Genomic DNA, 26,703 nt, shown 5'->3' with positions numbered 1-26,703 from the left:
GAATTAGAATTTACTGGTGTCACTTGCTATACATTCCTCGACAATCAAAGTCTAAAGCACTGGCTCCTGCACTTCGCTGACCTGCAGGAAATAGTTCCGAGCAAGCCGTGCTTTGTGATGGCAGTTCCCTTCTTGCTGCACCTGGAGGGATGAGCGAGGAGTTGTTATTTCTCCTGCCAGTCAATCTGATGGGATACCCTGATCCCAGAAGAGCGCCAGAGAGGTTCCACTGACTAAATGCCCGTAAAGGTCCCTTTCTGCTCCCATCCCAGAATGTTTTACTGAAATATTTAAGTTCTGCAGAGCAGCTTTTTGTGTCAAAGTTGGTAGGGCACGTTACTGCATTCATCTGTGGAGCCTGGAACCTTCCTCTCCAGGCTGGAGAAACTTGGTGCTGGGGACAGGGACTGGCAGCATCCTCAATGAGCTGCAGCACACAATTCCTGTGAGCTTGTAGGGTGAGATTTCCTGCTCTCAGGAATGCTGGCCTGCACTAAATGTTAGGATTTTCTCGGTGCAAGCGATCTGAGGTACGGGGAGGGCACTGCAGCAGCACTGTTTGGGCAGGGGGAGTGGGCTGTGCCCCCACTCTGCTCCCTCCAGGGCTGCCCAAAAGCATCCCCACTTTTGGCCGCTCCAAAACGAGATTTGTGGGGGAAGAGTTGACAACACAGATTCTGAAGGGTCTTCAAGAGGAAGGTGCAGATGTCTGGCACACTGCAGGAGGCACAAAGTTTCCAATATGCCAGGCTGAGTATGGAAAAAAAACCCCAAAAACAAAACCTGGGTGTCAAAGGAAGAGGAGGGAGTGCTGAAAGATGCACCAAAGCGGGGCAAAGCAGCAGAAGAGTTTGTGTGGGATATGGATCAGCCAGCCAAGTGACAGGCTGCAGATACAGATAATGCTCTCCAGTGCCTGAAGAACTGGAGAAGGAGGGGGAATGACAGTGTGGGAGAAAACAGGAAAACTGAGAGAGGTACACCTGTGGGTCAGCACTGTGGGAGAGGAAACAACATAAATATAGGCTAGAAAGAAAGGGAAAATGGCTTTTCTGTGAGCTAGTTCTGTGGCTGAGTGTGGATGCTGGCAGCAATAACTCAGGGGTTGAGTTCCTCCCTGCCAGAGGCAGCAGGGAAATGTGCAGGCGTGGAGGGCTCTGCATTCCTGTGGGACTCCTCTGATTGCAGGTCACAGGGACAGCCCTGGTTCACCTCCCCATCCTGGCACTCACACACCCCTGTGGCTTTTCACCTGGATGGAAGCAGGATTTCCAACACTGGAGAAATCATTTCAAGGAAACTCTGTGGTTTTAGTAGAGAATATTTTTGACTTTGCGAACAATCCAGTAGATGTCACGGGAAAAACAAGTGCTGTTTTCCCGTGTAGTTAAATTCTGTAAGGTTTCTAACAGGAGCAGGACTCAGGGTCACCTAAAGCCGTGCCAAGGCAACTCTTCCTTGCCTGTTCACTGTATTTAGGTAATGTAGTAGGTGTTTAGTAGCCCATGGAGCAGGGAGGGGGCACCAGCCCTGGCACTGCTTGTTTCCCAGGGACAGAGGTGCCCAGAAGCTCCTCTGGGAGCAGAAGGATTAGCCCAGAACTCTGCTGGAGCTGTGCTGGGAGTGTGTGCACCAAGGCACCTCTTCACTCGCCTCCTCCAGCCTTGGCTTTACAAAGATTGCTTCTCTAATTTCTCCTTATTTATGGCCTCCACTAAAACCCCATCAAGCCACACTTCCTTGTGTGCACAACAAGAACAGGAAAATCAATAACCTAATTTAGCCAAAATACAGAGCTGAACAAGCTGTTCCCTAAACTCCCACGTTGCCCCTTCTCTGACATGCTCACAGAGCCTGGATGTCCTCAGTCTCTCACCAGCCCCACGAGGCCTGGTCCTCCTTTGCTGGCTGTGGCATTTACCTGGCATATTTGGTGGAGAACGGAGGTTGGTGCTCTGTCTGCAGTAGACGAGCACTCCCCAAGTAAATGAGATCTGGCTCTTGCAGATTGCCCTGTTTTATGCACAAATCCTGCAATTTATCCCGCACGTTATTTAGTCTGATACTGCCTTTTGTAAGAGAAACTTGGCTGAAGAGGTGTAGTTGTTGTGGCTAACCCTCAGTTTGTTCCAACACACCAGGAGCTGGCACAAATTTTACTGCTAGGCAAACTCACCTCTCAGGAAGTATGTCCCTGCTAACCTTAAATTACCTACTCCTTTCCTCACACCTCCAAAACACACTTGAGGAAGTGTACTGTATATTTAATCAGGTTGAAGGCTCTCACAGAGCCTCCTGTAAAGACGATGTGACAGACAACGAAAGGAATCATTAATTCAGTTCCTACAGAAGGCTGAAAACCGGGTGTCACCAGGGAGCACATTCCTGGTACAGTAATAGACGTGAGAATAGAAAACTTCAGCTCCTGACTGTGCTCCTTCAGGAACCTGGCAGGTAGGCTGGAGCCCACTCCCTGCTAAGAAAAGGCAGGATTAGCTCTGTTCCCACTTTCATGGGAGAAACAGCAGTGGCAGATTCCCCAGGTGCCCCGCTTTGGCTGAGAAGCAGAGACGTGCTTGCCTGGCTGGTTCTCCTCCCCTTCCTGATTTTATGAAGGGTTTGCTGGTGGGGGACACCCTCCTTTGGCCCCCTGGTTCCTGCTGGGACATCAGCAACACCCGTGGAGGGGTGTGACAGTAGTAATTCAGCCCCAAACCCAGCAGCGAGCCCAGTTCCCAAAAGGACAGGTGGGTCTCTGCAGAGGCAAATCCGCCTGGGCTCTGTGGGATGATGGGGTCTGAAGGGTGGTGTGGCTGCTCCAGAAGCCTGGGATCTCCTCAGGAAGCAGCAGGAGGCACCCCCGGCTGCCTGGGGCACTTGTCCTGCCCCAGTGCCGTGGTCCCTGCTCCAGCTGGGCCCCGGCACCACACGGTGCTTCCAGAGCTGCCTTGTCTCTTGGCAGGGCCGCAGGGGAGGGAGCCACCCTGGCTGGACACCTGCTGTGCTCAGAGGGATGCAGACTTCCAGGGAGTGCAGTCAAGTCCAAATAAAGCTGTCTGCGTGGACTGTGTGCCCAGTGTAAACCTATGACGCTCGAGAGGCGAGCAGGCAGAGGGGCTTTTATTCACTGTGCTGCACCTTGCTGATCTCAGAAAACAGCGGGGATAATTAATTGGAAAATGAAATGCATTTAATGATCACTACATTAAATAACTAAATCACAGCCTGAGCGAGGGAAATGCAGAGTGAGAGCAAGCACAGGATTTGGTGCAGTTCCCACTAATGCACTTGCCCGTCATTCCAGTCCCAGCCCGCCTCAAAGGGAGATTGACAATGGATCTAAATGAGGCAGGGAGTTTTTTACAAGTTGAACAAATGCAAGTTAGAGCTGGGATGTGATTCAAGCCAGGAACAGGGCACCCAAAAGAGATTTTCAGACATAAGGGAGAGTATTTTTACCCAGCCTCTGTCAGCTTGCCATATATAATTTGACCACTGATACTTTTTTGGATTCACATTGCGGTTCGTGACCCACAGCTGAAAGTGCACAGCTGCGAAGGACAAGGCCCAGGCTCCTGATCTGGAACGGATAATTAGAGATGGAAGTGTCTTTATCTTCCTTTGTCCAACCATCTCTGGGTTTGGCTGGGGAACAAATGTTATACAGGGAAGGCTGGGCAGGAGACGCACAAGGAGAATATTTGAGGCTGATTTCCCCAGTTTTCATTCATCTGAGCTCCACTGTAAGCAAAAGCTATTATTATTTAAATAGGACATTTGTATCAGGTGCGTAATTATTTACATAATTACATGCAAAGTTATTTAAATAGCAACGTGCAATGAAACCTCATCCCCGTTTCCTGTGGGCAGGCACACAGACAGAGATGCTGCCTTCCCCTCTCTCTGCTGGGCTCCTTCTCTCTTTCAGGTTCCCTGCTCTGTGGGAAGCTTTGCCAGGTGCTTCAGGGCTGTCCCAGCCTGAAATCCATCTTTGGTCCAAGCAGGCTCTTACTGTCTCCTCCTGGAGCTACTGGGAGCTGCTTTCCTGTGCCTGCTGTGCTGCAAACACTCAGCAGAAGAGCCCTGGAAACTCCTGTTTACACTGACAGGAGCATCCAAGGGATTCAGCCTCGGGAGCAGTTATTGATGCTTTGGAATGTACAGCATGATTCTCAGCATTCCTCTTGCTTTTGCTTTGGCTTGATTGCATCTCCTGTTTTCCTGCATTGGAGCAGTAAATCATCCTTCAGTGGGAATTTCACTTAGCAGCCATATTACCCTTAAACATAAACAAATGATAATTGCAAAGCCTCTTTGATCCACCAGCAGAAAGCCCCTGTTCAGTATCTAGTGCACACGTCACAGGCATGTCTAAGTGATTAATAGCTGTTAGCTAATTATCATCCTTAATGACTGAGAGAGGGGAGGACAACCGGTTGAGGTTGTTCTCCTCAGGGGCTTTGTTTCTGGTTGGTGTGGGGTTTGGGGGTTTTGCTTGGTTTTTGGGCATGTTTTGAAGCTCATTTTGGGCTTGTTTTGCTTTAGAGAACAAACCTGTAGCTTGACTTGTGAAATCAGGATCATTCACAGCTCTGTGTGTGTCCTGCCAGCTCTGTTCACTCTGGCGATCAATATTCTCCTAAGAGCTTTCACCCAGCGTGTGTTCAGGAGGCAAACGCTGCTCTCAGCTGCTCTCCTGGATCTGGCAGGAGAGCTGCCCTGGCTCAGCTTGCTGGTACCCTCAGCAGCGCAGCTGCAGCAGCACAAGCTGGGAAATGCTTCCCAAAGGTCCAGGCTGCACTTTGTAATCCCTGCAGTAAATGTGTCTGGCTGCCTCATGGAAATCTGTGTCTCAGGGCAGTAGGTGGGGTAGCACTGGCCACGCAGGCAAGCTGGAGGTTGTATTCTCTGCTGACAGAAGTGCAGTGGCCTCTCAGCTCTCCTGTCTCGGGCTGCAATCTGAGCAGGAAGGAATCATTTATTTCAGTCTGGCCGTTTGGATTCCCCCATGTAAACTGATAAGAACTTGCTTTCACCCCACCGTGCACTGACTGCAAACACCCTGCAAAGGACCAAAGAAATCTGGACATCTCCTGGGCTCAGAGCACATTTGTTTAACCTGGCAGCTGCTCTGAGCCCCACAGGGTCGCAGTTGGCTATTTCAGTGCAGTTTCAGCTCAAAGGAGATTGCATCGTGAAAATCCCATAAAATTGGCACCTCCTTCCCAAAGCCACGGAAATCCAAAGGCTCCAGGGAGGGGGACTGAGTCCAGCCAGTCCCAGAAACACAGCACACAAAAGCTCCCCTGGATGCAGACCTGTATTGTTGTCTGTGCATAAACAGGGAAGGATCAGCAGCCTCCAGCTTATTCTACAGGTAATAAAATAGCTCCAAGAAACAGAAGAGAAGAGGATTAATAAAATCAGAAATAAAAAAGGCAATTTTGATGTGTAAATCCAGTGGAGCATTTCAATAAAATAGTTGCCTTCTGGCTTGACTTTTAGTGGCTGGAAACGGATCAGTTGTTTGCGATTAATCATGAGCTGGTTTTATTATCTGCTGCAGCTCAGGAAGTTCAGGGTTTGCTTTCTTCCTTTCTTTTTCTTCTTTTTTTTTTATGTGAGGAATTGCCATACACAATCACTCAACTGATGTTCAGAGGCTTCTGCCAGAAGAGGGAATTTTGGCTGGCCAAATCCCACTATGCCCCCCTGCCTTTCAAACAGCTACTCAGGCACTCCCAAAACTGTCCTAGAAGGGAGGAATTAATAGCAGATCCTTACACTGCTGTGATCAGGACTGACCTGGAGTTAACCTTGCTCCCTGTTGCTGTCGTGGCAATGAATCCCTCAGCAGTTTCCCAGTTTATAATTCCTCCTCCTCCTCCTCACAAGATGCCAGAGGGCAGAATTTTCCCATCCTGGCAAGAGCGTGTGGGGACAAGTGTAGGAAGGCTGGGGGGAGGCTGTGGAGCAGCCAGGTACCCACACACCCTCGGGGGTTATGAAAGCATTCCCACTGATTCTGGGGAGAGCTGAGGGAGTAAAGCACATCCTTCTGGAAGTGTCCTGCAGCACAAGGGCTGGGAAGGAAAATCTCATCCTCCTCTGCCCCACGTGGCCGTCAGTGTCCATTTAGACCTCCGGAAGGTCAATCCAGCCCAAACATTCTTCCACCCCAGTTGTTTTGGCACCCTCCCGCTGACCCACATTCCCAGGTGGAACAAAAAGCACTTAGAGAAACTTCCTTCTTTCTGTTTTCCTCCTTTACTCCTGAGCCCTCACCAGTGTCCTGTTCTCACCTGGCAGCAGAACAAAAACCTGCCCCTAAGCACTTCCCCCTACAAACTGTGTTGTCTGCTAGTAAATTCCTTTTTAACACTTCCAGACTGCAGACTAAAGGTTTTAAAAATCAGTGTCTCGTTATCTTTAGTAATTTTTCTTGTCCTGGAAGTTTTGCAATCTTTAATCTCTTTCCTGAGCAGAGGTGATAAAAACACCATTTAAATACAACAGGATATTTTTGGCTCCTGAAGAAAAATGTAGGGTTTATTGCAATCAAGCTCTCATGACCTGTGATGTGTTTAACCCTTGCTTTTCAAAGGCACTGTAACACACTGGGAGCTTTCAGAGTAAAGTACCCTCACCTTTCCATCTCTTTCACAGATTCTCTCCATGGGAATGATGACAGAATACTACCACTACTTTTTTACAACACTGGTAAGGAACACTATAAAGTTCTGGGGGGGAATTTCCTCTGTTTCAGAAAAGACAGCTAAAAACTTCCCCTTTTTCTAGGAGATCTTTGTTGCCATTAGTCAAGGAAAGCCCTGCAGAATGGGTGCTAACACTCCTTAGGAATATCAGCACCCACAATTTTGTAAAGAAATTGTTCGGCCACTAACACTGTTAGTGTTTGCTAACACTTTAATGCAGTGAAAATTAATTGCAGCATGGTGATTAAGGAGAAACCGCCAGTCCAGATGGACCAGAGTGAAACAAAATAAAGAATGAACGGCTTTGCACCGTGGGCACTGCTGGTTCATCACTGGAATGTTTCATTTACACATGAAAACACAAAATCACTAATGGAAAAAAATCACTCAGTAAATTTTATAATAAATGCAAACCCCGAAGTTTTCTTTGGTGGTCGAAATCTATACTTATTTCAGCATGTTTTTCCAATTTTTTTACCTTACATGAGATATATAAACATAATTCAATTTGTGCTTAAGGTTCATTTGCATTGTAGACTAGAAAGGCAGCAAAGATCCGATATTGCTGGAACAGTCCTAGAGGGCTGGACTACATCATGTTCATCAGCTTATTCTTTATTTCCTTCCCAAATCAAATTTTATGTGGAAGTGACAAATCATTTTGAATCCAATATCCAATTCATTAGAAGAGATGCTCCTGCTCTTTGGAACTTGAAGAAGGAGCTTGAAATAGTTCTCCTTGAGGCCATCTTAACATCAAGGAAAATGTGAAAATTTAGGATTTGCTGTGGAATTCGCAAATTTATACAATAAACAAACAAGAATCTACCAGAATACGGTCACCACCAGCAGCAGTGTGCAGGAGATGGTGCAGAGCATTTCAGAGCAACCACCCACTTCTGGGGTTGTGGTGTTGGGAATGTTCTGGTTTGTGGTAGCAAACCATGACCAACTCATTTGTCATTTTCCTGCCCTGCTGGGATCGGGAAAAGCGGAACCATGGAAAAGCAGCTTCCGGCTTTGAGGAGCAGTTCTCACATCTGCGCTGCCTGACCAGCACAGCTCGGGAGGGTCCCACACGGTTCAGTCACCCCACATACCCACTCTTTTCCTGCCCTGCAAATGCCAGGCTCTGGAGCACGTGGAGCCTCTGCGCACTGACATATCCTTCCCACAGGCTGGCAGAGGCGCCTGGGGAGGCACGGCAGGGAAAATGGGATTCATGAGCAGGCAAAGCGCAGCGCTCGCCGCGTCTCTCGGCATTTTCCTCCCCCGAGCTGAGAAAGGAGCTTGACACTGGCCAGCTAATTCCTCATGTCAGCCTGTCAGAGCTGCAGCACTGCTATAAATTGGAATGTGCGGGTTGCTTGCAAAGCATTTCTGCTGTGGGGAACTGGTCTTCTCGTTCCAAAAAGCGGGTGTGTGGTTTGTCACCCATCTCACATGGCTTTGGCTCAGTCGGGTTTCAAACGGGAGCAGCCTTTGAGGGCAGCCAGGGTGGGCACACGCGAAAAACCCCACCTTTGCCTTTAAAAATGCCACGTTTGCGTTCTTGCTGGTGCTTTAGGACCTGTTTGCACTGGACCTGGAGCCCTACAGGTACAGCGGGGTGAACATGACGGGCTTTCGGCTGCTCAACGTCGACAACCCGCACGTGTCGTCCGTGGTGGAGAAGTGGTCGATGGAGCGGCTGCAGGCGCCCCCCAAGCCCGAGACGGGGCTCCTCGATGGCATGATGACAGTAAGTGAGCACGGCCACGCTGGGGGGTGGCACAGGGACAATTCCCCGTCACGGTGCCGTCATTCGTCTCGTCGCTGTCAAAAACTAAAGTGCTGCCTTGCTTGTCCAATCTCCTTCTGCACTGGGCAGTGGCAAACACAGCAGCAAATCAAACTTCCCGAGCAGGTACAGGATTTATAACCTGCAGGGGCAGATTTCACATGTTGGGAAGGGAGTAGCATTTTTAAATGGGTAAAGTGCCCTTTCGCATCATTTCCCTCTCTACAGAAACTCTGGCTTTTGAGATGTAATTTAAAGATAGATGAAAGGTGTCATCAAGCCAGGGAATTAGGATTCCTCCCTAGCACTCCCCCAAGAAGGAAAGGAAACAATAGGAACAATTACATGGACAACAAGGGTGATGGGATGCCATCTCTTTGCAGTATAAGAAAATGTATCTCATGGACTGAGTGGAGCTCAAAGCAATAAGAAATAAGACTTTATTGCAGATGATTGCAGGGAAAATTCGGAAATGCCTTTACATCCTGAGGAGAGACGCATTAAGTGTGCTGTCCCTGGCATTTCACACACTGGTGCTGCTTTGGGCAGTGTCACTGTGCTCACTCATACCCAAAGCAGGGAGAAAGTTGTCCCTGGGAATTCCTGATGGGAATTCACACAGAAATACCCCAAACAGAACACTGGGAAAAGTGGATTTCTCACCACTCTTCTGCTCTCCTTGGCATCCCTGACTCTTGTCCTCTCCTTTGCATCTCCATAATCTCAGCGTCCTTGCTTCTCTGGCACAGCCCTGAGAGTAGCCACTCCCTCCCGCTGCGATCATTTCCATATTCCTGGCAGGTTCCATGATTACCCAGTTTGATGGAGAGCTGCACCACTGCTGCATTTCATTGACAATGAGGCTGTGACAGGCTGCAGAGTGCACGGAGATCAGGACTGTACATCCTGTTATTAACTTGGGATTTATCCCTTTGGCTTTGTGCTCTGCTGCTTGCCCTGAAAGCAGCTTGTGGGAAGTCAGCAGGGCACAAGAGAGACAGTTCTGAGTTCACGTCCTGCTTGGTGCCCACACCGCACCCAGAGGCAGAGCTGTTCTAATGACATCCCTGGCTTTCTTTGCATGGCTTAAGTAGCACACAAAAATCAGAAAGACCAGTTCCAGGACTGACTCCGAGTCTCTTTCTCCCGACATAAAAGCACAGACATCAGGGTGAGGTGGTTGACTTTGGAAAATGAGGTGACCTGTTGCACCCTGCAACCCTAAACAAAGCCGCAGTGAGGGGAGAAGTGAAAAGCCAAGGGGGTGGCACAAGCTCCCCACTGCTGCACGAAGGAGGGACGAGTGACAGGTGGCACAAGGACAGGATTGAGCAGCCAGACCTGGCAGTGCTGCGGACACTGGGGATGCACCCAGGCAAAGCAGCAGCGCTCCCAGACAGAGCAGCACAGTGAGGGCAGAGGAGCTTTCTCATAAAGCATCTCCTCCCAGGGCCAGTAAAATCCAATCCTGAGGGCCCAGTCCAGTGTAAAAACCGAGGTCTGCTGACACTGATGGGAATATTTCCGTTGATTTTGAGGGGTTTGGGGTCAGCCTTTGGTTGGTTCCCTGAGTGTGGCTGGAACGACTCTGTTGTGAGACACTCCACAGTGAGAACAGCTGGTACTGTCTCCTCCTGCTTGACTCATCACTCACAATGTCTTCTGATCTCACAATGTGCTCCCATTGTGGAGCATTATTTTCAGCAGATCCTGGCAAGCACATCAAGACCAATTCCTATTCTGCACTATCTTAAGATTAGTCCTTAGATTCAGATACATTTGAGCAAAACCCTCCAATGCTGATAACACTGATGCTGTTGTAATTTACCCAGGTAAATGGCACGGACAAAGAATCAAATGTATTAATTTCCCAGAGGAATTGCATGGAAAAGAAATAGAAAATTGATCAGCTCAGTAGTTCCCATAAAGGAGTCCAGTTTCTCCTCTGCAGAATTAGTGCCTTTTTTTTTTCAGGCCGCTGCTTAATTACTCATTAGGTTTACCTGGAAGGTAATTTGTACAGCATCATTAAGGGAGGCACGGCCATTCCCACCTCACTGTGAGAGCACTGAAGCACAACGCAGGTGAAGGTGAGACTTTTCTGAAGTGACAAAGCGGGACAGAGTGTGTGATGTCAGTTTGAGGCCGTGCCTTTGAACCCACAAACACACTCTCAAAAGAAACACAGATGCACAAAGAGCACCCAGTAATTTTGGTATCTGAATCCATGGGGTAATGTTCAAGGACCTAAGGGCTGTAGTGAGAAGTCAGATGTGCGAGTCCAAGTTAATCCCCCAAAAACACACCTCAGAAGGACAATTCCCCTCCCTCTAGGATGCCATTGCACAGGTTTGTGCCAACAACCAAGATCCTCGAGGGCAGCAGGCACCTGGAGGCAGCAGATACCTGGGCAGTGGGATGTGTTCCAGGTGATCAGTGGGACTGGTTTCCCTGGAAAGCAGGGCCAGCCTGACCTGTTGGGAAGGCAGCAATCCCACGAAGGCCATCAGAAGAGTGGCTCATACACCTGGGACTTCCTAAAACCCCTCTCCAGCCTGCCTGGGACCCCCTGAGCTCCCTCTCCCCATAGCTCCCCGGTGCAGTTTCCCTCCCAGTGTGAAAAACACTCTGGACTCAATAGGAAAACCGGCTTTTGCTGCTCCTCAGGGCTCCACGGAGAGCCCAGGCGTGGCTTTTCCCCGGGAGCAGCGCGGGGCCGGGCTGGCAGCAGGAGCAGCCCGGCAGGCACTAACCCAGCCCTGTGTTTGTGCAGACGGAAGCCGCGCTGATGTACGACGCCGTGTACATGGTGGCCGTGGCCTCGCAGCGAGCCTCCCAGCTCACCGTCAGCTCCCTGCAGTGCCACCGGCACAAGCCCTGGCGCTTCGGGCCCCGCTTCATGAACCTCATCAAAGAGGCAAGTGCAGAACCTCTGCCTGTGGGCAGTGCCATCCTCCCTTTCCTCTCCCCTGGCTCGGGCTGCTGCTCCCTGTCCTGCTCCTTGCCGTGCTCCTGCTCCTGGCACTCTCAGGGTAAAGTCTCCCTCACTCAGCACTGATTCACAGGCACAAGGCTCTGGCTTCCATTCTGCTCTTCCCAAAAAACCAAGCTGCTAAACCCTGGCTGTGGCAAAGTCTCAGACTAAAACACTGAAACACCCCCCAGGTTTTTTACTCGGGTAGTGTTTGTTATGGTTGATTGATAACTTCTACAAATGTGAGGTGACTACGACAGTTGTTCTGGAAATTGAAAGAAAAGCGAGTCTGTAGCTCTGTCCTTGCTTCACTGGGTAATTCCGACTGTTTTGCAGATTGTTTGATCAGTGATCAATATCCAGAAAACATTGCAGCCAGTATTTCTAAAGAAGGAAATTGCTTCCTGAAGCAATGGAGCTTGATCCAGAGGTGTCCTAAAAAGATGCGTTTTAGTTGAAATGCCTTCACTCTTTCAAAAGTACCAGGTTTTTTATGAATTTCAAATGGAAACCTTTCCTTTAGGGAACAGCGCAGAAATGAAAATCGGAAATTACATGGAGTGTCCCACATATGCTTTACCTTTTCCCCACCTCAGTCCCTTCCATTTGAAGAATAATTATAATGACATTGAAAGTTAACAAAAGACTTTGTATCAGTGAATAAACCTATAGTGATGCCCTACTTTTTTGGGGGATGCTGAGTATCAAACTAAGGGTAGCAGATGTGCCCCAGCAGATCGATTCAAAGCTGAACAGTGACACAGCTCTCACACATCATGGACAAGCAACTTCTCCTGCATGGAGTGAGATACGGGAGCTAATTACTGATGGCCTTGCAGATAAGAGTCTCTCATGGTCACTAAAACACTGATTTAAATGCTCTTGAGAGTCTCATCTTCCTGTGTCTGTTGTGGCCAAAAAAAGGTGGTTGTTAAAAGCAGAGGATAAGGTTTAATAAGACAGTATTGCATTTCCTGCAAAGCCTAAAACAGGAGCTGGAAACAAATAGCAAATACATCTGAATTTCCCTAGTTCATGTTAGGATCTGGTTTGTTCAACAGGGATAGAGGAACTTCATAAATTAGGGATCAGTGAATAGGTATGGAGGAAATAAAGTCAAGGAGGCAGAGTGATAGCTTGGGACCACATAAATAGAATTGAATTCTCCTGTTTTGTGATGTGGTACTGGCATTCTGTGAAGGCATTTTACAGACTGGACTAAAGACAAATATTCGGTACTCCAGTCTAAATAAACCAGCTTCAGACAAAGACTTTGCCTGCAGTGATTCCTGCAGTTGCTGGAGTTAACAAGTGCATCAGTGCCTGGTGAGGTTTTTGCATCTTATTCTGCTGATAAGAACTGAGGTCACCTCATCTGCTTTGTGGGCCAGGGCTGTGAAATGTCTGGCATCAAGGCTCTGCAACAGCTCATTAAGGAGTTTTTCATGAAAAGTAAATCCTTGTCAGAAGCTGTGTCTGAGTGACCCAATGCCATTCACAAGTGAGGCATGTTCTGATCTCTGAGCCCTTCTGGAGGAGTTTGCAGGGAGTGCCCCTTACCCCTGCTCAGAGGGAAAAGGAGGTTGTTGTCTGTCTGCAGAGGGGGAGCAGGGACAGAAAGGATCATCCCACCTTTCCTGGAGGAAAAAGGGATGTAAACACAAAATGTTTTTATAATTGAATGATCAAGTCCTGGTCATGTCCCCTCTAAAGCATAAGATAAGGCCCCAGATCATGGTTGTTTTTCAATTGTCATCAAAACCAGTGTGAGCTCCCCTTGTTCAAATGCAGCCACAATTAAAAGAACAACTGCAGAGACAAGGAGAGAGATGCAGATTTGACTTCGAGTGACTGTTAAATGCCCTCAAGAAGAATCACAGAGAAAAATACCAGAGATTGAAAGACATCTGAAGAGATTTCAGTTCCTGGTGTGTTTCTGACGAGATCCATGCCAAGCACTGAGCCCAGGAGTGAGAGCAATCCATCTGCAGAGGTATCCATCAATTTGTTCTGTTCCCCACTGACGGCATCTCCAAACACAGGAGCACAAAACATCTTCTAAGAGAACAGAACATTTCTGTTGTTTGATGGTCTTTGCTCCCAGAGTCAGCATGTCAGAGTGTTTTCGTGGGACTCCAACCCTGCAGAGTGGAACAAATGAAAAGGAGAGAGCAAAGGAGCTCCCCACCTCCCCTGCTCTCTGAGAGAGGGGCTCTGTGGCAGCACTGAAATCTTTGTGCAATGACTGGGAAAAGATGACAACATTTTGCTCCAAAACATGAAATAAAATCTCTTCTGCTGCATCTTTGTCATTGCATTTTAGCACTGCGCCAGTGACAGGGTCTGTGGGTACTGGCTGGATTTATTCTCTGGCCTCTGGTGCTACACTATTTGGTTACTTCAAATTAAAACAGTTGTTACTTTGGTAGGGCTTCTCTCAGCAGATGATTTAATATTGACACTGGATCCACTCCCACGAAAGCAATCTTTTTCCTTTGTTTTACTTTTCAAAACTTACTTCTTGTCCATGAAGTGCATTTCTGCTGTGAGCCTACTGCTGGCTGTTACTTTGACCTGAAAGCTCTTAATTAGGAGAGCAAACTAAACAACTTCCAGACCTGCAGCCCATGGTGCTTTATTAGGAAGTAAAGCTCAGCTTCCCAAGAAGACAGTGTATGGCTGAGGATAATGTCAACAAGGATCCTTATTCTGAAATCACATTTCAAGTGGAAAAACACTTATTCATGCAATGATCTCTGCCCAGATTGCAAAGTAATTGCAGGATTGCATGCTGAGAATAAATACATATGGAATTGATGAAAATTGATAAAAGTTTATCTGTGAGGTACTGATACTGTGATATCCCAAGTCAAAACAAGCTGCTTGACACCAAGATTACATATATTTTCTTCCATTCTGTTTTCAGTTCATTAAATGTTACCCGGGCAGTAGATTTGTTTATGAAAGCGAGCAAGAGCTATGATAAAGTGACTTTATCTGACTACATGGGGGATGTTTTGACATTTGCTACACAAAACATTTTTTCAGGACATATTTTGTATATCCAGGCTTACTCAAACACGTTGCACAGGTTACATTTTCCACGTTCACAGTCCAAAATAATCCCACCCCTCCAGCCATGGAAAATGCACCTTCCTGCTTCTCACTGCATTTCCAGTCCAGTGCTGCTCAGTGAAATCCCAGGACTTTTCCTGGACCCGTTCCAAGAAAAGAGGCTGTGGAGCATCATAATTCTCAGTTTATCTCCACAGATAAAGCTCTGTGCTGGCGAGTGCTGAAATTCTCTTTATTCCATCGGTTATGGCAGATTTGGAGCAGGATAATGGCAAAGTCATACCCTAACTCACTGTATTCCCTAATCCTGGGGGATCTCTGTTAATAAGGGGATTAATTGTAAGCACTGACAAGTTGATGTGTGGCTCACCACACACGATGATTTCCCCTTCAAGGAGAAGCAGTATCACTGTCACTTCAATCTGGCAGCTCTCTTTGCAACTCCAATACAGCAGGGACTCTCTCTTCCCAAAGGAAAGAAAACCAAAGGAAAATTAAACTTGGTTCTTGGTCAGTAGCATCTTGGTTATTACTAATATTATTATTACTATTATTAGTTATTATTCCTTATTATAGTGGTATTGTTATTTATGGCCTTGGGAGATTTTGTTGTGTAAAAGTGACCTGAGGTGTTCTGAGCGTTGCTTAGCTTTTTAAATTTTTCATTCAGGTGTCAGGTACCATCACAGCCCTCATCAGAAATTTGGGCATATCAGTTCCTTCACCCCTGTGGTTAATTAGGAATGTACACTAAATCATTAACTGATGTTCGTTTTGTTAGGAACTTCTGATAATAAATAACCAGATTATAACCCCAAGAATTAAACACATATGCTATGGGTCAGGATAATCCCAGGACAAAAGAGAATAGGCAGGAGAATATTCTTACCTTCAAATAGACTTCACTCCAGCTTCTGAGTGTACTCCTCCCCCAGTGAAGAGTCCAGCTGGCTGATTTCTGACCAAACTCCCACTAAAGCCAGAGAAAAACCCAGCTGATTTCTGGCCTTTAGGAAAAAGTTTCCAAATTTTCAAGTTACATTTAAACAGCAAGAGGAGGAAAAAAGAGAGAGGGAATAAAAAAATACAGGTCTGTTCTACAAAATAAATAACTAAATCTGGTCTGCTTGGGGAATTTCTCGGGTCATTTCTCAGGGATGCACAGGCTGGGAGTGTTTGGTGTCTGTGCAGGGCCAGGGGCTGGGCTGGGTGATCCTTGGGAGTCTCTTCCCTCTCAGGGTATTCCATGACTCTGTGGCAAGTCTGGAAGCAGCCGAACGGATTGATTCTGGGATTGACCTGTTGATTGGCTCTGGCTGGAACGGAGGCTGCTGCAGGGATTGATTGGAGATGGTGAAGTGGAAATTGATACGGAGAGCATTTGATGGGTGGGAATTGATAAAGCTCCTCTGGGGGGTTTGACCTTGGAAGCTGAGTCAGCTCTGTTCTCCTGTTGCTGTAATTTCCCATCAATCTATTGATGGGGATTGTAATCGGAATATTTAACCCCAGAGTTCAGCCTGTACTTTCCCCACAATCCTCATCTTTTCAAGCAGTAAAAACAAGGAGTTTCGCAGTAAAAACAGTTTCACAGTTTTCTCATTAGGTTGCTTTGTGTATTTTGGCCATGGCAGGTCCCTGGCAGGCTGAAGTTGTGTCTGAAACCTGTTCTGTCCACTCCCTCCTCGAGGCTTAGTCAGAAGGGGTCTGAGCAGCTGCTCACAGTGATGCTCTCTGATGAATTACATGATCAGGTTCCAATTCAACTCTTATTATGTCCTGTGGCATTCAATGTGTCACCAGGAACACGAAAATTGCTATAAATCCTAAGTGTGAAAGCATGAAATCCCATCTCTGTGATACACACTCATGCAGCTCCTGGCTCTTCAGAAGTTCTGCTTCATTTCAGTTTGTTAATTAACACGAACTCTGCAGCTGCTGCTTTCTCTGTTTCTGTTTAGAAGAAAGAAAATAAAAATCAGAAATTAAACTTAGAATTCAGATGGTATTTGAAGCGTGTTCCTCATCATTAGGGTTTAGAAATCCCATCAAACATTTAACCCTTCTGAGAAACACTGCCTGGCTCCTGTTTATATTGAAGTCATGTTTGGGTCGTTATTTGGTGGTCTGAGTGGGACTGAAGTTGGACAAAGGCCCTGTTCACTTCTCTGTACCTTAAAATTTAAGCAGCTTGTAGCACCTTTTCCTTCCTTTAGTGCAGAGGTAGAAGCACCAAAGCCTGTTTGGAAAAGTGAGATGCATTTCACCATCTAAATCTCTTCTCCACAAAGAGCGGAGATGGAGGCTCCTGCTGCCAGTGCCCAACATAACACGTGGGGTGTTTACTCAGGATCCTCCCCTGTTGGCAGGGGAGCCGAGCGCAGGATTTGTGATCAATGAACGGGAGAATCTCACAGGAGCAAATCACCCTCCAGGAGAAACTGATCTCTAAAGAGCAGATTTTGTAAAATCTTCCATCTTTGTGAATAAGAGATGGGGGCACGCCAGAGGAATAAAAAGACAGGCTGGAAAAAGAGATATTAGAGATTGAAATTCATTCATATGTGTGTCCCCCCCCGCTATCTTGATTATATCAGGCATAACAAACAAACAAGTAATGAATAACCCTGCAAGTGTTCTGCTGTTTACAGCAGAGACTTTTGTATATTCCCAAGTCATTACAATGGAAAACCTCACAGCAAGTTTGTTGAATTTATGCTTTTCCATTCTTACGTTACTTGAGTACATTTCAAAGTCCTGTTGTTTCCATGAATTCCAAATGCACCAGATTTGCCTGAGACACGTGGTGAGAACTCCCCAGCACCCGAGATTAAATCCTGCAGATTCAGGGCTGGAATTCAGATTAAACAGGGAGACACCAGTCTGTAAGTGTGGTGATTTTTGATGCAGCTCTCCTTCTGTCCTCTGTCTCTGATAAATCAAATGAGGGATGATGTGTGGTGGAAAAGCTTGTAATTTTAAATTATATGGCTGACACACACGAAGGAACAATGCCATCATTTACCGGCAGCTCTCCTTGTAGCTTTGACCAATTTAATCTAATGGGGGAGCTCCCAAAAACGGATTATCAAAATTGTCTGCACTTTGAAACCCATCACTTTGTTTTATGGATAAGCACCAGCTCTGGGGACAATATGGGCTGGGAGGGAGAGAGATCTCGTTTCAAGGCAAACGGGCTGGGTGGGAAGCTCACAAGATGCAGCAAACTGACACTGCGGAGAAAGTCCATCCTTGCCCCTGGTCCTTCTCCCTGAAGAAGGGTTCCCAGCACGGGGAATCCTCCTGGCTGTGCAGGACAAATCCAGGCCCAGGTGCCAGCGTTTACAACAAGGATTAGGATTCACTGGGTTAGGCTGCAACAGGAAAATGCTGCTTGGCCACACCTGCTCCTCTGGGACTCGTGTGCTGTCCCTCAGCCCGCGTGTGACACTCCATGTCCTTACCCTGCAAAGCTTTCATGGGGTCTCTGTGACTGCCTGGGCTTCTCCTGGGAGCTCCAAGGTCCAGCCCCACAGCCTGGGCAGAGCAGACTCCTTTTCTTAATTCCCCAGTGAACTCCTATGCAGTGCAGAACTGCCATGCCTTTGGGCACGTGCAAGTCTCTCTTTCTCTTTAGTCAGTCTGTACTTTTTTATCGGTACCAGACATATGTAAATCAATCTGTGTCAACTGTCACAGACTTGTGCCTGGCTGCAATACGCAAAACATATCGGAGAGAAGCTAAACAACAAAAAAAGGGGGTTTTGTCAAAGCAGCAAAGCCACATATGCTTAAAAAAGCCCCAGATTTGGAAGTGATTCAATGCTGTGGCGCATTTAAATTGCAGTACTTGTTGTGGGTTCCGAGCAGCTCCTGCTGGGTGCCACAGGGAGGGTGTGTTTGTGTCCCCAGGCACGGTGGGACGGCCTGACCGGGCGCATCACCTTCAACAAAACTGACGGGCTCAGGAAGGACTTCGACCTGGACATCATCAGCCTCAAGGAGGAAGGCATGGAAAAGGTAAGCAGGCCTTTTGTAAAAATACATGGCAAAAAGCTAATTTGACAAGGGCATGGCTCCTCAGCTTGACTCTCCCGTGATTGGGATAAAAAACCCCACTATTCTCAAGTGATTTGAGTCAAAGTTAAAGCAGAGCTGGTAGGATTGGTCTTTCATTTTACAGTGTGTACCGTGCATTTCGAGGTGTGGGAGAGGAATCTGGGGCAGGCAATACTTATCTGATGGAAAGAATCCCTTTAAGTGCACCTCATTTTCAATCCATGCCACTGCAACAGTGAATGGTAAATTCATATATGAGAGAGAGATAAATTTATACAGAAATGCACAGACAAATGGGACACGAGGGAGAGAGGAAAGGAGGTGCTTGAGTAATAACCTCAACAAAGTGGAGATGTTGAGAATCCTCCAGGTTTTTAAGACTGGATTGGTTCTTCTTCCCTCTCCTCAGCCCTCAGCCATCAATATGGGCTGCCCTGGGGGTGGCTGCTGTGGGTGTCCCAACCCCCAGCACAGGTGACAGCAGCTCCCGGGGCTGCTGGCCCTTGCTCTATGTGCTGGTTCAGCTCTGGATGGTAATTGCTGATGGGTTAATTGAGGCTTTAACTGTAATTGCTCCCACACAGCTCTCCAGACGGCTTCTCTTTTCATTTTTAATGAAGCACTCTGTTTGTTTTTCCCTGTACCAAGGCTGCTGGCGAGGGTTCTAATCATTTATATAAAGTGTGGAAGAAGGTTTGTACACAGACAGGTGATGCCAAAACCCTTTGGGCTGGGTCTTCACACTCAGCCCTTGGGTTTTGATAGTGACTCTCCTATTGCAGTTTAGAGACAACAATCTCTCTGAAAGCAGGAATTTTCCTGGCAGGATAAGTTTCTCTCCACTTGAGACACTGTAATTCCAAAGACTATAAAGATCTTGGCAGGATTCAGATTTCTCACCAAAATCAGGGGGGGTTTAATTATTATTTTACTTCTTGGGACTTGTGCTTTTCCCTTTCTTTGAGCACAGGCCCCTGGCAGCAGCAAAACCGGTCCCTTTCTCAGGTGCCATCCTTCCTGATCCACCTAAAATTTACCACGAGGGGTAAATTTACACTATTTTGGATGTGTATTGGCATCAGCTGCAAAGTCTGGTTTAACATGCAGGGCTGGGGGTGGTTTTGCCCACACAAACCCCTCAGTGCTGGCAGCGTTTGAGCATTATTGCCTCACGATTTGGATGAGTGTGTTATTAGCTCCTTACAGCAAATAACAGAGATGATTAAGTGGGTGCTGCCATTCACTAACATACGGAAATTGGGACTAAGCTTGTTTATAAAAGATGTAAATTACCCCAGGAATCTCATCCCTCTTTGAACATTAAGTGCTTAAAGCACAAAAGTGGGATTTGGAGACCAGCTCCACACACGGCTCCCCACAGGAGTCACAACCCCTGGGTGCTGGTCTATGAGGAGAAGATAAAAACTGCATCCACCAAGTTTAAAGTGCTCTGCAGTCATGAGACAGGAATTTTTTATAGTGCTTAGAGTTGTATTTTGTCCGTGGTTCACACAGATCTCATCATTCCACTCCCCTCCCTCATACGCAGCTTAAGAAAGTTTGGGGTTTGTGTTGTTTTTGTGAGAATAGACCAGTGTAAAACACCCTCTAGAACCCTTTCTGTGTTCTCATGAAGCATACACATACTTAACAGCCCAGTTTAATCTCCAGTGGATGAGGCTGAGGCACAAAGGCCCTCTCCCCTCGTTCCTGGGGAGTACATCATCCCCTGACACGCAGAAGCAATCTCCCTTTTGACTGCAGGCATCTCGTGTTCTGCTGAACTGAGGTAAAGCCAATTACAGCTGCTTCAGAGCAGGGGCTCGCTGGGAAGGGCACATGACACCTCTCAAACTTGTCACTAAACTGCAAACACCCCCTGGACTCCCCACAGTGACGTCCTACCTCGGCCTCATCCTTCCCACGCCCTCTGACCACTCCCCCGTCCAGCCGGGGCTGCCCTGCGGTGCTGTCCCCTTGCCCAGATGTGCAGTGCTCTCCTGGTGTGTTCTGTGTGCTCCGTGGCCGTGCTGCTCCCTGTTCTCATGGTCGTTGTCGCCCTTCCCTGCTGCCAGCCAACAAACACATTCCACGTCAGTAACAGCGAGCAGAAGGGCTCATCCACCCTCGTGCAAATCCAAGGATATTCACTGTATTCCTGGCTCAGGCTGTCATAATAGCCAACACTTTACCTCCTTTGTAAATTTGTGTACTTTCCAGATCAGCTTTCCAACCTGATCTAGTTTTGGAAACAAAGGGAATGACTGACAAATGCTTGGCATAAGCATTTTTTTTTAAATGGCACGGCTGTCCCCATTAAGAATTTGGAAAATAAAAGTTTGCGAAAGGCAAGAGCAGTGGCACCCGGGGACACAAACCCCAAGTTTGTTTGAAATGGTTGTGCTCTCCACAGTGCCCAGCACAAACCAAACTGCCTGAGCCAGCTCCTCGCCTGGAGCTCCTCACATCAGCCCTCAGACAGGCTGGGCACCACAGTCCAAGGGCAAAAACACTGGAGATGCTTCCAGGCTGCATTTAAGTTGGGTAAATATTGAGCTGAATAAATCACGTGGTTCTAATTTCTGCCCCCACAAGGCGTAGATCCAAATTCACTGAAATCACACAGATCTTCCCCGGAGGCTTTGGATTGGGTAGTAAATACTGGAAGTTGTCACTGTCTCTGGGGCTAGAAAGGAATTTGCCTTTGGCCACTGATGTTTGCTGAACAAATGTGTGAAATGGTATCACCTTGACAGCTCTGGCATATGCAGGAGTCCAGGAATGACAGAATAATCTTTACTAAACCTGCTGAAGGCACAGGGCAAGCAAAAGGCCAGTGCATCCATCAGTCTGCTCCAATGTAGTTATTCAGGCTTTTAACCTGTTCTATCAGAAGACAGAGGTCTTGCCACGTGTCTCAACTCCGCCATTGAAAAAATTTTTAAAAACTCATAGACATTTGAGATTTTCTTTAGCAGGGAACAAAGCCAATGTGTTCTACTTTAGTAGCCAGTTGGCCACCCCAGCACTGAACTGCCAAGCCTTGTACTCTCCCTGCTCCTGGGTTTGCACTTCTGCATTTTGCAGTCGTTCCCTGGGGGTTCTGGACCAGCCCTTGGTGCTGCTGCCTTTTTCCGAGCTCCTGCCCTCCTCCAGCACTCAGTCCCTTCCTGAGGTGACCAGAGCCCTGAGGCCGGTGCTTTAGGGGTTTAGGGGATTAGGGCAGCCTCTCACCTGCTCTCCTCTGTGCAGATTGGGGTCTGGAACTCCTACAGTGGCCTTAACATGACGGACAGCAACAAGGACCGGTCCACCAACATCACGGACTCCTTGGCCAACCGCACGCTCATCGTCACCACCATTCTGGTAAGGCTCCCCAGATCCTTAGATTTAGGGTCAGGATCCACATACCCATCCATGAGATTGACTCGAAACCACCCCACTGCCAGTGGAAGACTCCCAGGAACCTCTGCCTCCAAAACTGCTTCACTTTCTCCAGCATTTCAGAGAGAGCCCTGCGCACTTTTCCTCCCAGGAGAGCGAACACACATAACCACTCAGGTTTGCACTCAGCGCTCATACAGCCTCTGTTTTCCTGAAAATGAGACAAAGAGGGCTGAAAGGAAGTGGCAAACAGCAAACAGACAGATTGAGCCATTGATCTTATTGTGAGGAATGGAAAGGGTGTAACTGGGTATTTGGGAGCTGCTCTGCCTCCTGCTTTCTGCCTGCCCAGTAATGCCACATTTTTTTCAATTGCTCTGCCTAATCCCTCAGGAGGAGGGAAAGAGCTCAAAGGGTCCCTGCTACACTACTTGTCTATTGCCAGAGGTGTTTTGCCACATCAAACTGCTTGCCCAGATCTTCTTCTATCAAAAATCCTGAGAAAGGGAAAGCAAAAATGCACTTTGCAATCTGCCTTTTCTGTTCTCCATTCCCTCGTTGCTCCATTTGAAGACTTTTCTCAGTAAATGCTTATTTTTCACAGAATATAAAATGTTAGGTTCCCCTTAGGGTTTTTCTCTGTTACTTAGGATCCTCTCTCCATCAGTATCCCTTCCTGTCCCTTGGAGTGGGACAATGTAGGATCCAGACCTTGGGTCTGAGTTTGGAGCTGCTGGGCACAACTGGAATTAAAGCTCCTGGGAGCCACAAATGGTCCATTCCACTGAAAATTAGGGCCCTTATGCTCATCTCTAATTCATTCAGTGAGTTTGTTAACACACCTAGAACAGCTTTTAATGCACAGGGAAAATTGTTGGTTTCCATCTACTCGCAATCCCTTTGGAAAACATCACCATCGTGTAGAGAAACTGATCCAACCCAAGGCAAGCCTCAGGTCTCTCGCTGACTGACTGCTGTCTTTTCCTGCAGGAGGATCCCTATGTGATGTACAAGAAGTCTGACAAGCCCTTGTATGGCAATGACAGATTCGAGGGGTACTGCCTGGACTTGCTAAAGGAGCTGTCAAATATTTTAGGCTTCATCTATGAGGTCAAGCTCGTTTCTGACGGCAAATACGGAGCCCAGAATGACAAGGGAGAGTGGAATGGGATGGTCAAGGAACTCATAGATCATGTAAGACTGAACCCTTCTCTCTCTATTCTCCTTTCACCTGGGGTATTTTAGAATGAAATCTTTGCTGTGGTTTTCGCTTTTTAGAGCCACTGCTGTGTCTGTTCTGCCACCCATCAGAGTAGGAGTGTCTGAATGAACAGTTTGCAGGTGCTGGGGGGAAACCTCCATCAGTGGCCACATCCCAAATTTCCCCTGCCTTGTAAAAAGAGAAAACAGAGTGTCACCCCCCCAAAATACCCTAGAAATGTTAAATTTTGTTGAATTTGAGCCAAATTCGGCATATTTTTTAGTTCTTGGGGAAGAAATGGAGGGAGTTGCGGTGGGTTTGCTGAACATGAAGGAGACGAGTGTTTTCCCTTTTGTGTTCCCAGAAAGCTGACCTGGCTGTTGCTCCTCTCACCATTACCTATGTCAGAGAGAAAGTGATTGACTTTTCCAAGCCCTTCATGACGCTGGGAATCAGTATCTTGTACCGGAAGCCCAATGGGACCAACCCCGGCGTTTTCTCCTTTTTAAACCCTCTCTCCCCGGATATTTGGATGTACGTTCTCCTGGCCTGCCTTGGAGTCAGCTGTGTCCTCTTTGTCATTGCCAGGTAAGGCCAGGACAGAGTTTTAGACGCACCCACAGCCTCTCCCCTCGCAGCTGTTGGATGGGCTCTGGAGTACAGGGCTATCAAACCATCCTAAGGGGGTTATCCAATCCTAAAACCTTTCTGCAAAGGCTTGGTATTTTCTCATCAACACTGCTGTCCCCTTTGTGTATTGCGCTGAGGTTTTGCTTTTCCTAAGGGCTGTTCCAAGAGAAATATCCAACGGGATGCATCAGGAGGCAGCACCCCAGCAAACATGTGCTGAAAAGCAGCTTGTTCCTTGCATGTAGGCATTTCCCTTTTCCACTCACGGTGCACACAGTTCAAAGGTAAAAAACCCAAAAGGTGAACCTAGTTTTGCTGGAGGTCCAACCTTGGAAGTCTTTTCCAACTGAAATTGTTCTGTGAATTACAGGAGGAGAGGTCAGGGGTTAACTTCCCGGGGTGGCCCAAGGTGAAAGGAGAGTTTATCCCACCCTGGCAGCTGTGGGGCTGTGTACAATTACTCGTGACTTCCCGCAGGCTCCTGCAGTGTCTCACTGTACCATAAATAATAACGCTACTGTACACAACCCATGATCTCAGTCATGACTAATCTGGAATCTGCTCCACTCTGACAGACTGACTTTTCTGCACTTGTGTGCCAAGACTGAAAACATCCCCCAGCCCTCTGCACTTCAGAACAGTGGAAGGGAACACAAATGCTTTCCTTGAGCTGCTGCCGGAAAGCAGTGCCTGGTTACATTCAGCTGCATGGGCTGAAGAAGTGAAATTGTGTTCAAGTTAATTTGGATTTATGCATTTTAAGATAAGCTGTTCTTGCAACCCACATCGAGACCTGTCCACGTCTCCAAATACATCAAAATTTCTGTAAGATTTGCGAAGTGTTTCAGCAAATATTGGTTGGTTTTAATAACCCCAGAAACCATCCACTTCTAAACACTGCTGCAGTAAATTAAATGGTTACACACATTTTGACATCAGTTCCTGAAAACAAATACTTGGGAATCATGTGCACAGACCGGTATAATCCTCCTGTCATTTCTTTCAACTTTCAGCAGCTGGATAATTTCTCATTTGTCTCTGAGCCTTAGGTAGCCCTGTCATTGTTACATTAATTTTTAATCTCAAACACGGAAGTTTTTATCACGCTGAAGGGCTGCAGACTGGCAAAGCTCTGTCCCAAGTACATTGGCAGCGGATGAACGAGGTGCTTTCTGCCAAAATTCCCCTTTCTGCTAATGCCATGTCAGCTGTGCTGTTACATCAGTGATGGTAGAGCCAAGTAGCTGAGTCAATAAGTCACACAGAGGCTGTGATAAAAGGTGCTTGGGTGACCTTGAGCATCTCACCTTTATCAGAAACCTCAGCACAGCTGCTGCTGAAGAGGGAGAAAACCATGGGGAAAAAAGGCCAGGAAAACAGAAGGTCTGAGCAGTGAATTCTGCTGAACTGTAAACCAGAGCTCAGCACAGCAGTAGGAACACGAGAAGAAAATCAGCTTTTGTTTCAAGGTGAAAAAGAGGCAGACACCCTGCTAACACATTAAAATATATACCCAGGGCTAGAAAAACCTTTCCAGTCTGGAAGACAGAGGTTTGCTGCCAGAATTTCATGGCCACTTTCTAGCAGTGGCTCTCCTGCTCTTTCTGTGATGAGACATTTGTGTCCAACTCACTGAATGTGGTGGTTTTCTGAAACCCTGCAAAATCCCAGCCTTGGGCTTCCCAGGCAGGTCAGGCAAAGGGATTTATTCTTCTTCCTGCCCTGTGTGAACACTGTAGGGGGAGCTTGTCACTCCTAGGGCTGTTGGCAACCTACTGGTCCTAATTCAGGGTCTCCTGCTAGGGATGTGCTTCCCTCTGTGTGCATGGACTGAGTCGGGAACAGTCTGGTCACTCCACAACACCTGCTTCCATTATTCCAGCAGAAATCTGAAACATAACTTGGGAATTGCTTTTCTTGTGACGGGTGCATGCAGAACTGTTGTAACTTGAACCTGAAAACTTTGTCTTTTGTTGTGATTTTTTGCTACTCTCGTTCTGGGTATTGTGCAGCTGATGGCATCCTAAGCTACATCCTCTCCCAATTAACAGGTTCATTATTACCAGATTTCATTACTCAGCTAAGCAAGGCACTCCGCTCTCAACCGTGCATAGATTCAATGCGTAATTATATTGTTGCAACAGTAATTAGAACGTTGGGTGAGGTTGTCGATTAGAGCTGCATTCACACGCTCCATGAGGAAGCAACGCTGCACTGGAGAGCCAGAGCAGGCACCCTGAGGAGGAACAGTTCTTGGGGTGCTCCTGCTGGGTGTGTGCTCAGCCCGGAGTTCTTCCAGGAATCCCTCTGCAGTGCCCATCCCGCGTCCCTGTGGCTTTGGAGCTGCCGCTGCTCCGAACGCCTCCCAGAGCGGGCAGAGCAGGGTGCTCCTAAGGCCCAGGCTGTGGGGCTGGTCCTGTATGGGCCCTGTCCTTCAGAGTGGGACTCCACATCCCAGTGGGGCCCCGCCAGCTCAGAGCATCCAGTGATTCTGGGAATGATGGGCACCTGCTGCTGCAGGGAGAGCACGTCCAGCGCCCACAGACAGCGAGCGCTGCTGCCCTGAAAGGGCTGCTGCTCCTTCCTTATTCCCAAAACGCTTCCCAGGAGCAGCCCCGTGGATCCCAGCGGTGCCCCGTGAGCAGGGCAGGGATCTGTGGGGCTGTGGCAGGGAGGAGAGGAGCAGCAGCACTGTGCCAGCCATCGCTCCACAGCTGCTCCACCACTGGCACAGGGCGCTGATGATGTCCCGGGGTCAGCCCTCCATGGCAGGCTCTCCTTTGCTGGATGTCCCGGGGCCAGTCCTCCATGGCAGGCTCTCCTTTGCTGGATGTCCCGGGGTCAGCCCTCCATGGCAGGCTCTCCTTTGCTGGATGTCCCGGGG

General features: G+C 47.8%; 1 protein-coding gene and 1 long non-coding RNA gene across 4 annotated transcripts in view; one reads left to right on the top strand and one right to left on the bottom strand.

The window, feature by feature from the left end:
• Nucleotides 1-26,703, top strand: part of GRIK1 (glutamate ionotropic receptor kainate type subunit 1) — a 109,337-nt gene that overhangs the window by 61,233 nt on the left and 21,401 nt on the right. For 2 of the 3 annotated variants that reach the window (XM_042038153.1, XM_042038154.1), the window contains exons 5-12: nucleotides 6,667-6,720; nucleotides 8,284-8,457; nucleotides 11,270-11,413; nucleotides 18,458-18,565; nucleotides 19,253-19,297; nucleotides 21,857-21,970; nucleotides 22,979-23,182; nucleotides 23,554-23,777. In XM_042038153.1, coding sequence (XP_041894087.1) covers nucleotides 6,667-6,720; nucleotides 8,284-8,457; nucleotides 11,270-11,413; nucleotides 18,458-18,565; nucleotides 19,253-19,297; nucleotides 21,857-21,970; nucleotides 22,979-23,182; nucleotides 23,554-23,777 — 1,067 coding nt within the window. The remainder of the gene's footprint in view (nucleotides 1-6,666; nucleotides 6,721-8,283; nucleotides 8,458-11,269; nucleotides 11,414-18,457; nucleotides 18,566-19,252; nucleotides 19,298-21,856; nucleotides 21,971-22,978; nucleotides 23,183-23,553; nucleotides 23,778-26,703) is intronic. The other variant, XM_042038155.1, reaches the window with a different exon arrangement.
• LOC121669362 lies at nucleotides 11,412-21,923 on the bottom strand. Its single transcript, XR_006017740.1, has 3 exons — nucleotides 21,839-21,923; nucleotides 15,435-16,498; nucleotides 11,412-13,611 (listed from the first exon to the last, which is right to left on the bottom strand). It is a non-coding gene; the product is annotated as an uncharacterized LOC121669362 (long non-coding RNA).

Source organism: Corvus kubaryi, unplaced genomic scaffold (assembly GCF_017639235.1).
Source record: "Corvus kubaryi isolate FWS band 111438036 unplaced genomic scaffold, C.kubaryi_AGA036_p1.0 37391, whole genome shotgun sequence".
NCBI lineage: Eukaryota > Metazoa > Chordata > Aves > Passeriformes > Corvidae > Corvus > Corvus kubaryi.
Note: the sequence above shows the minus strand (reverse complement) of the source record. Positions and strands in the feature narration are given on the sequence as shown.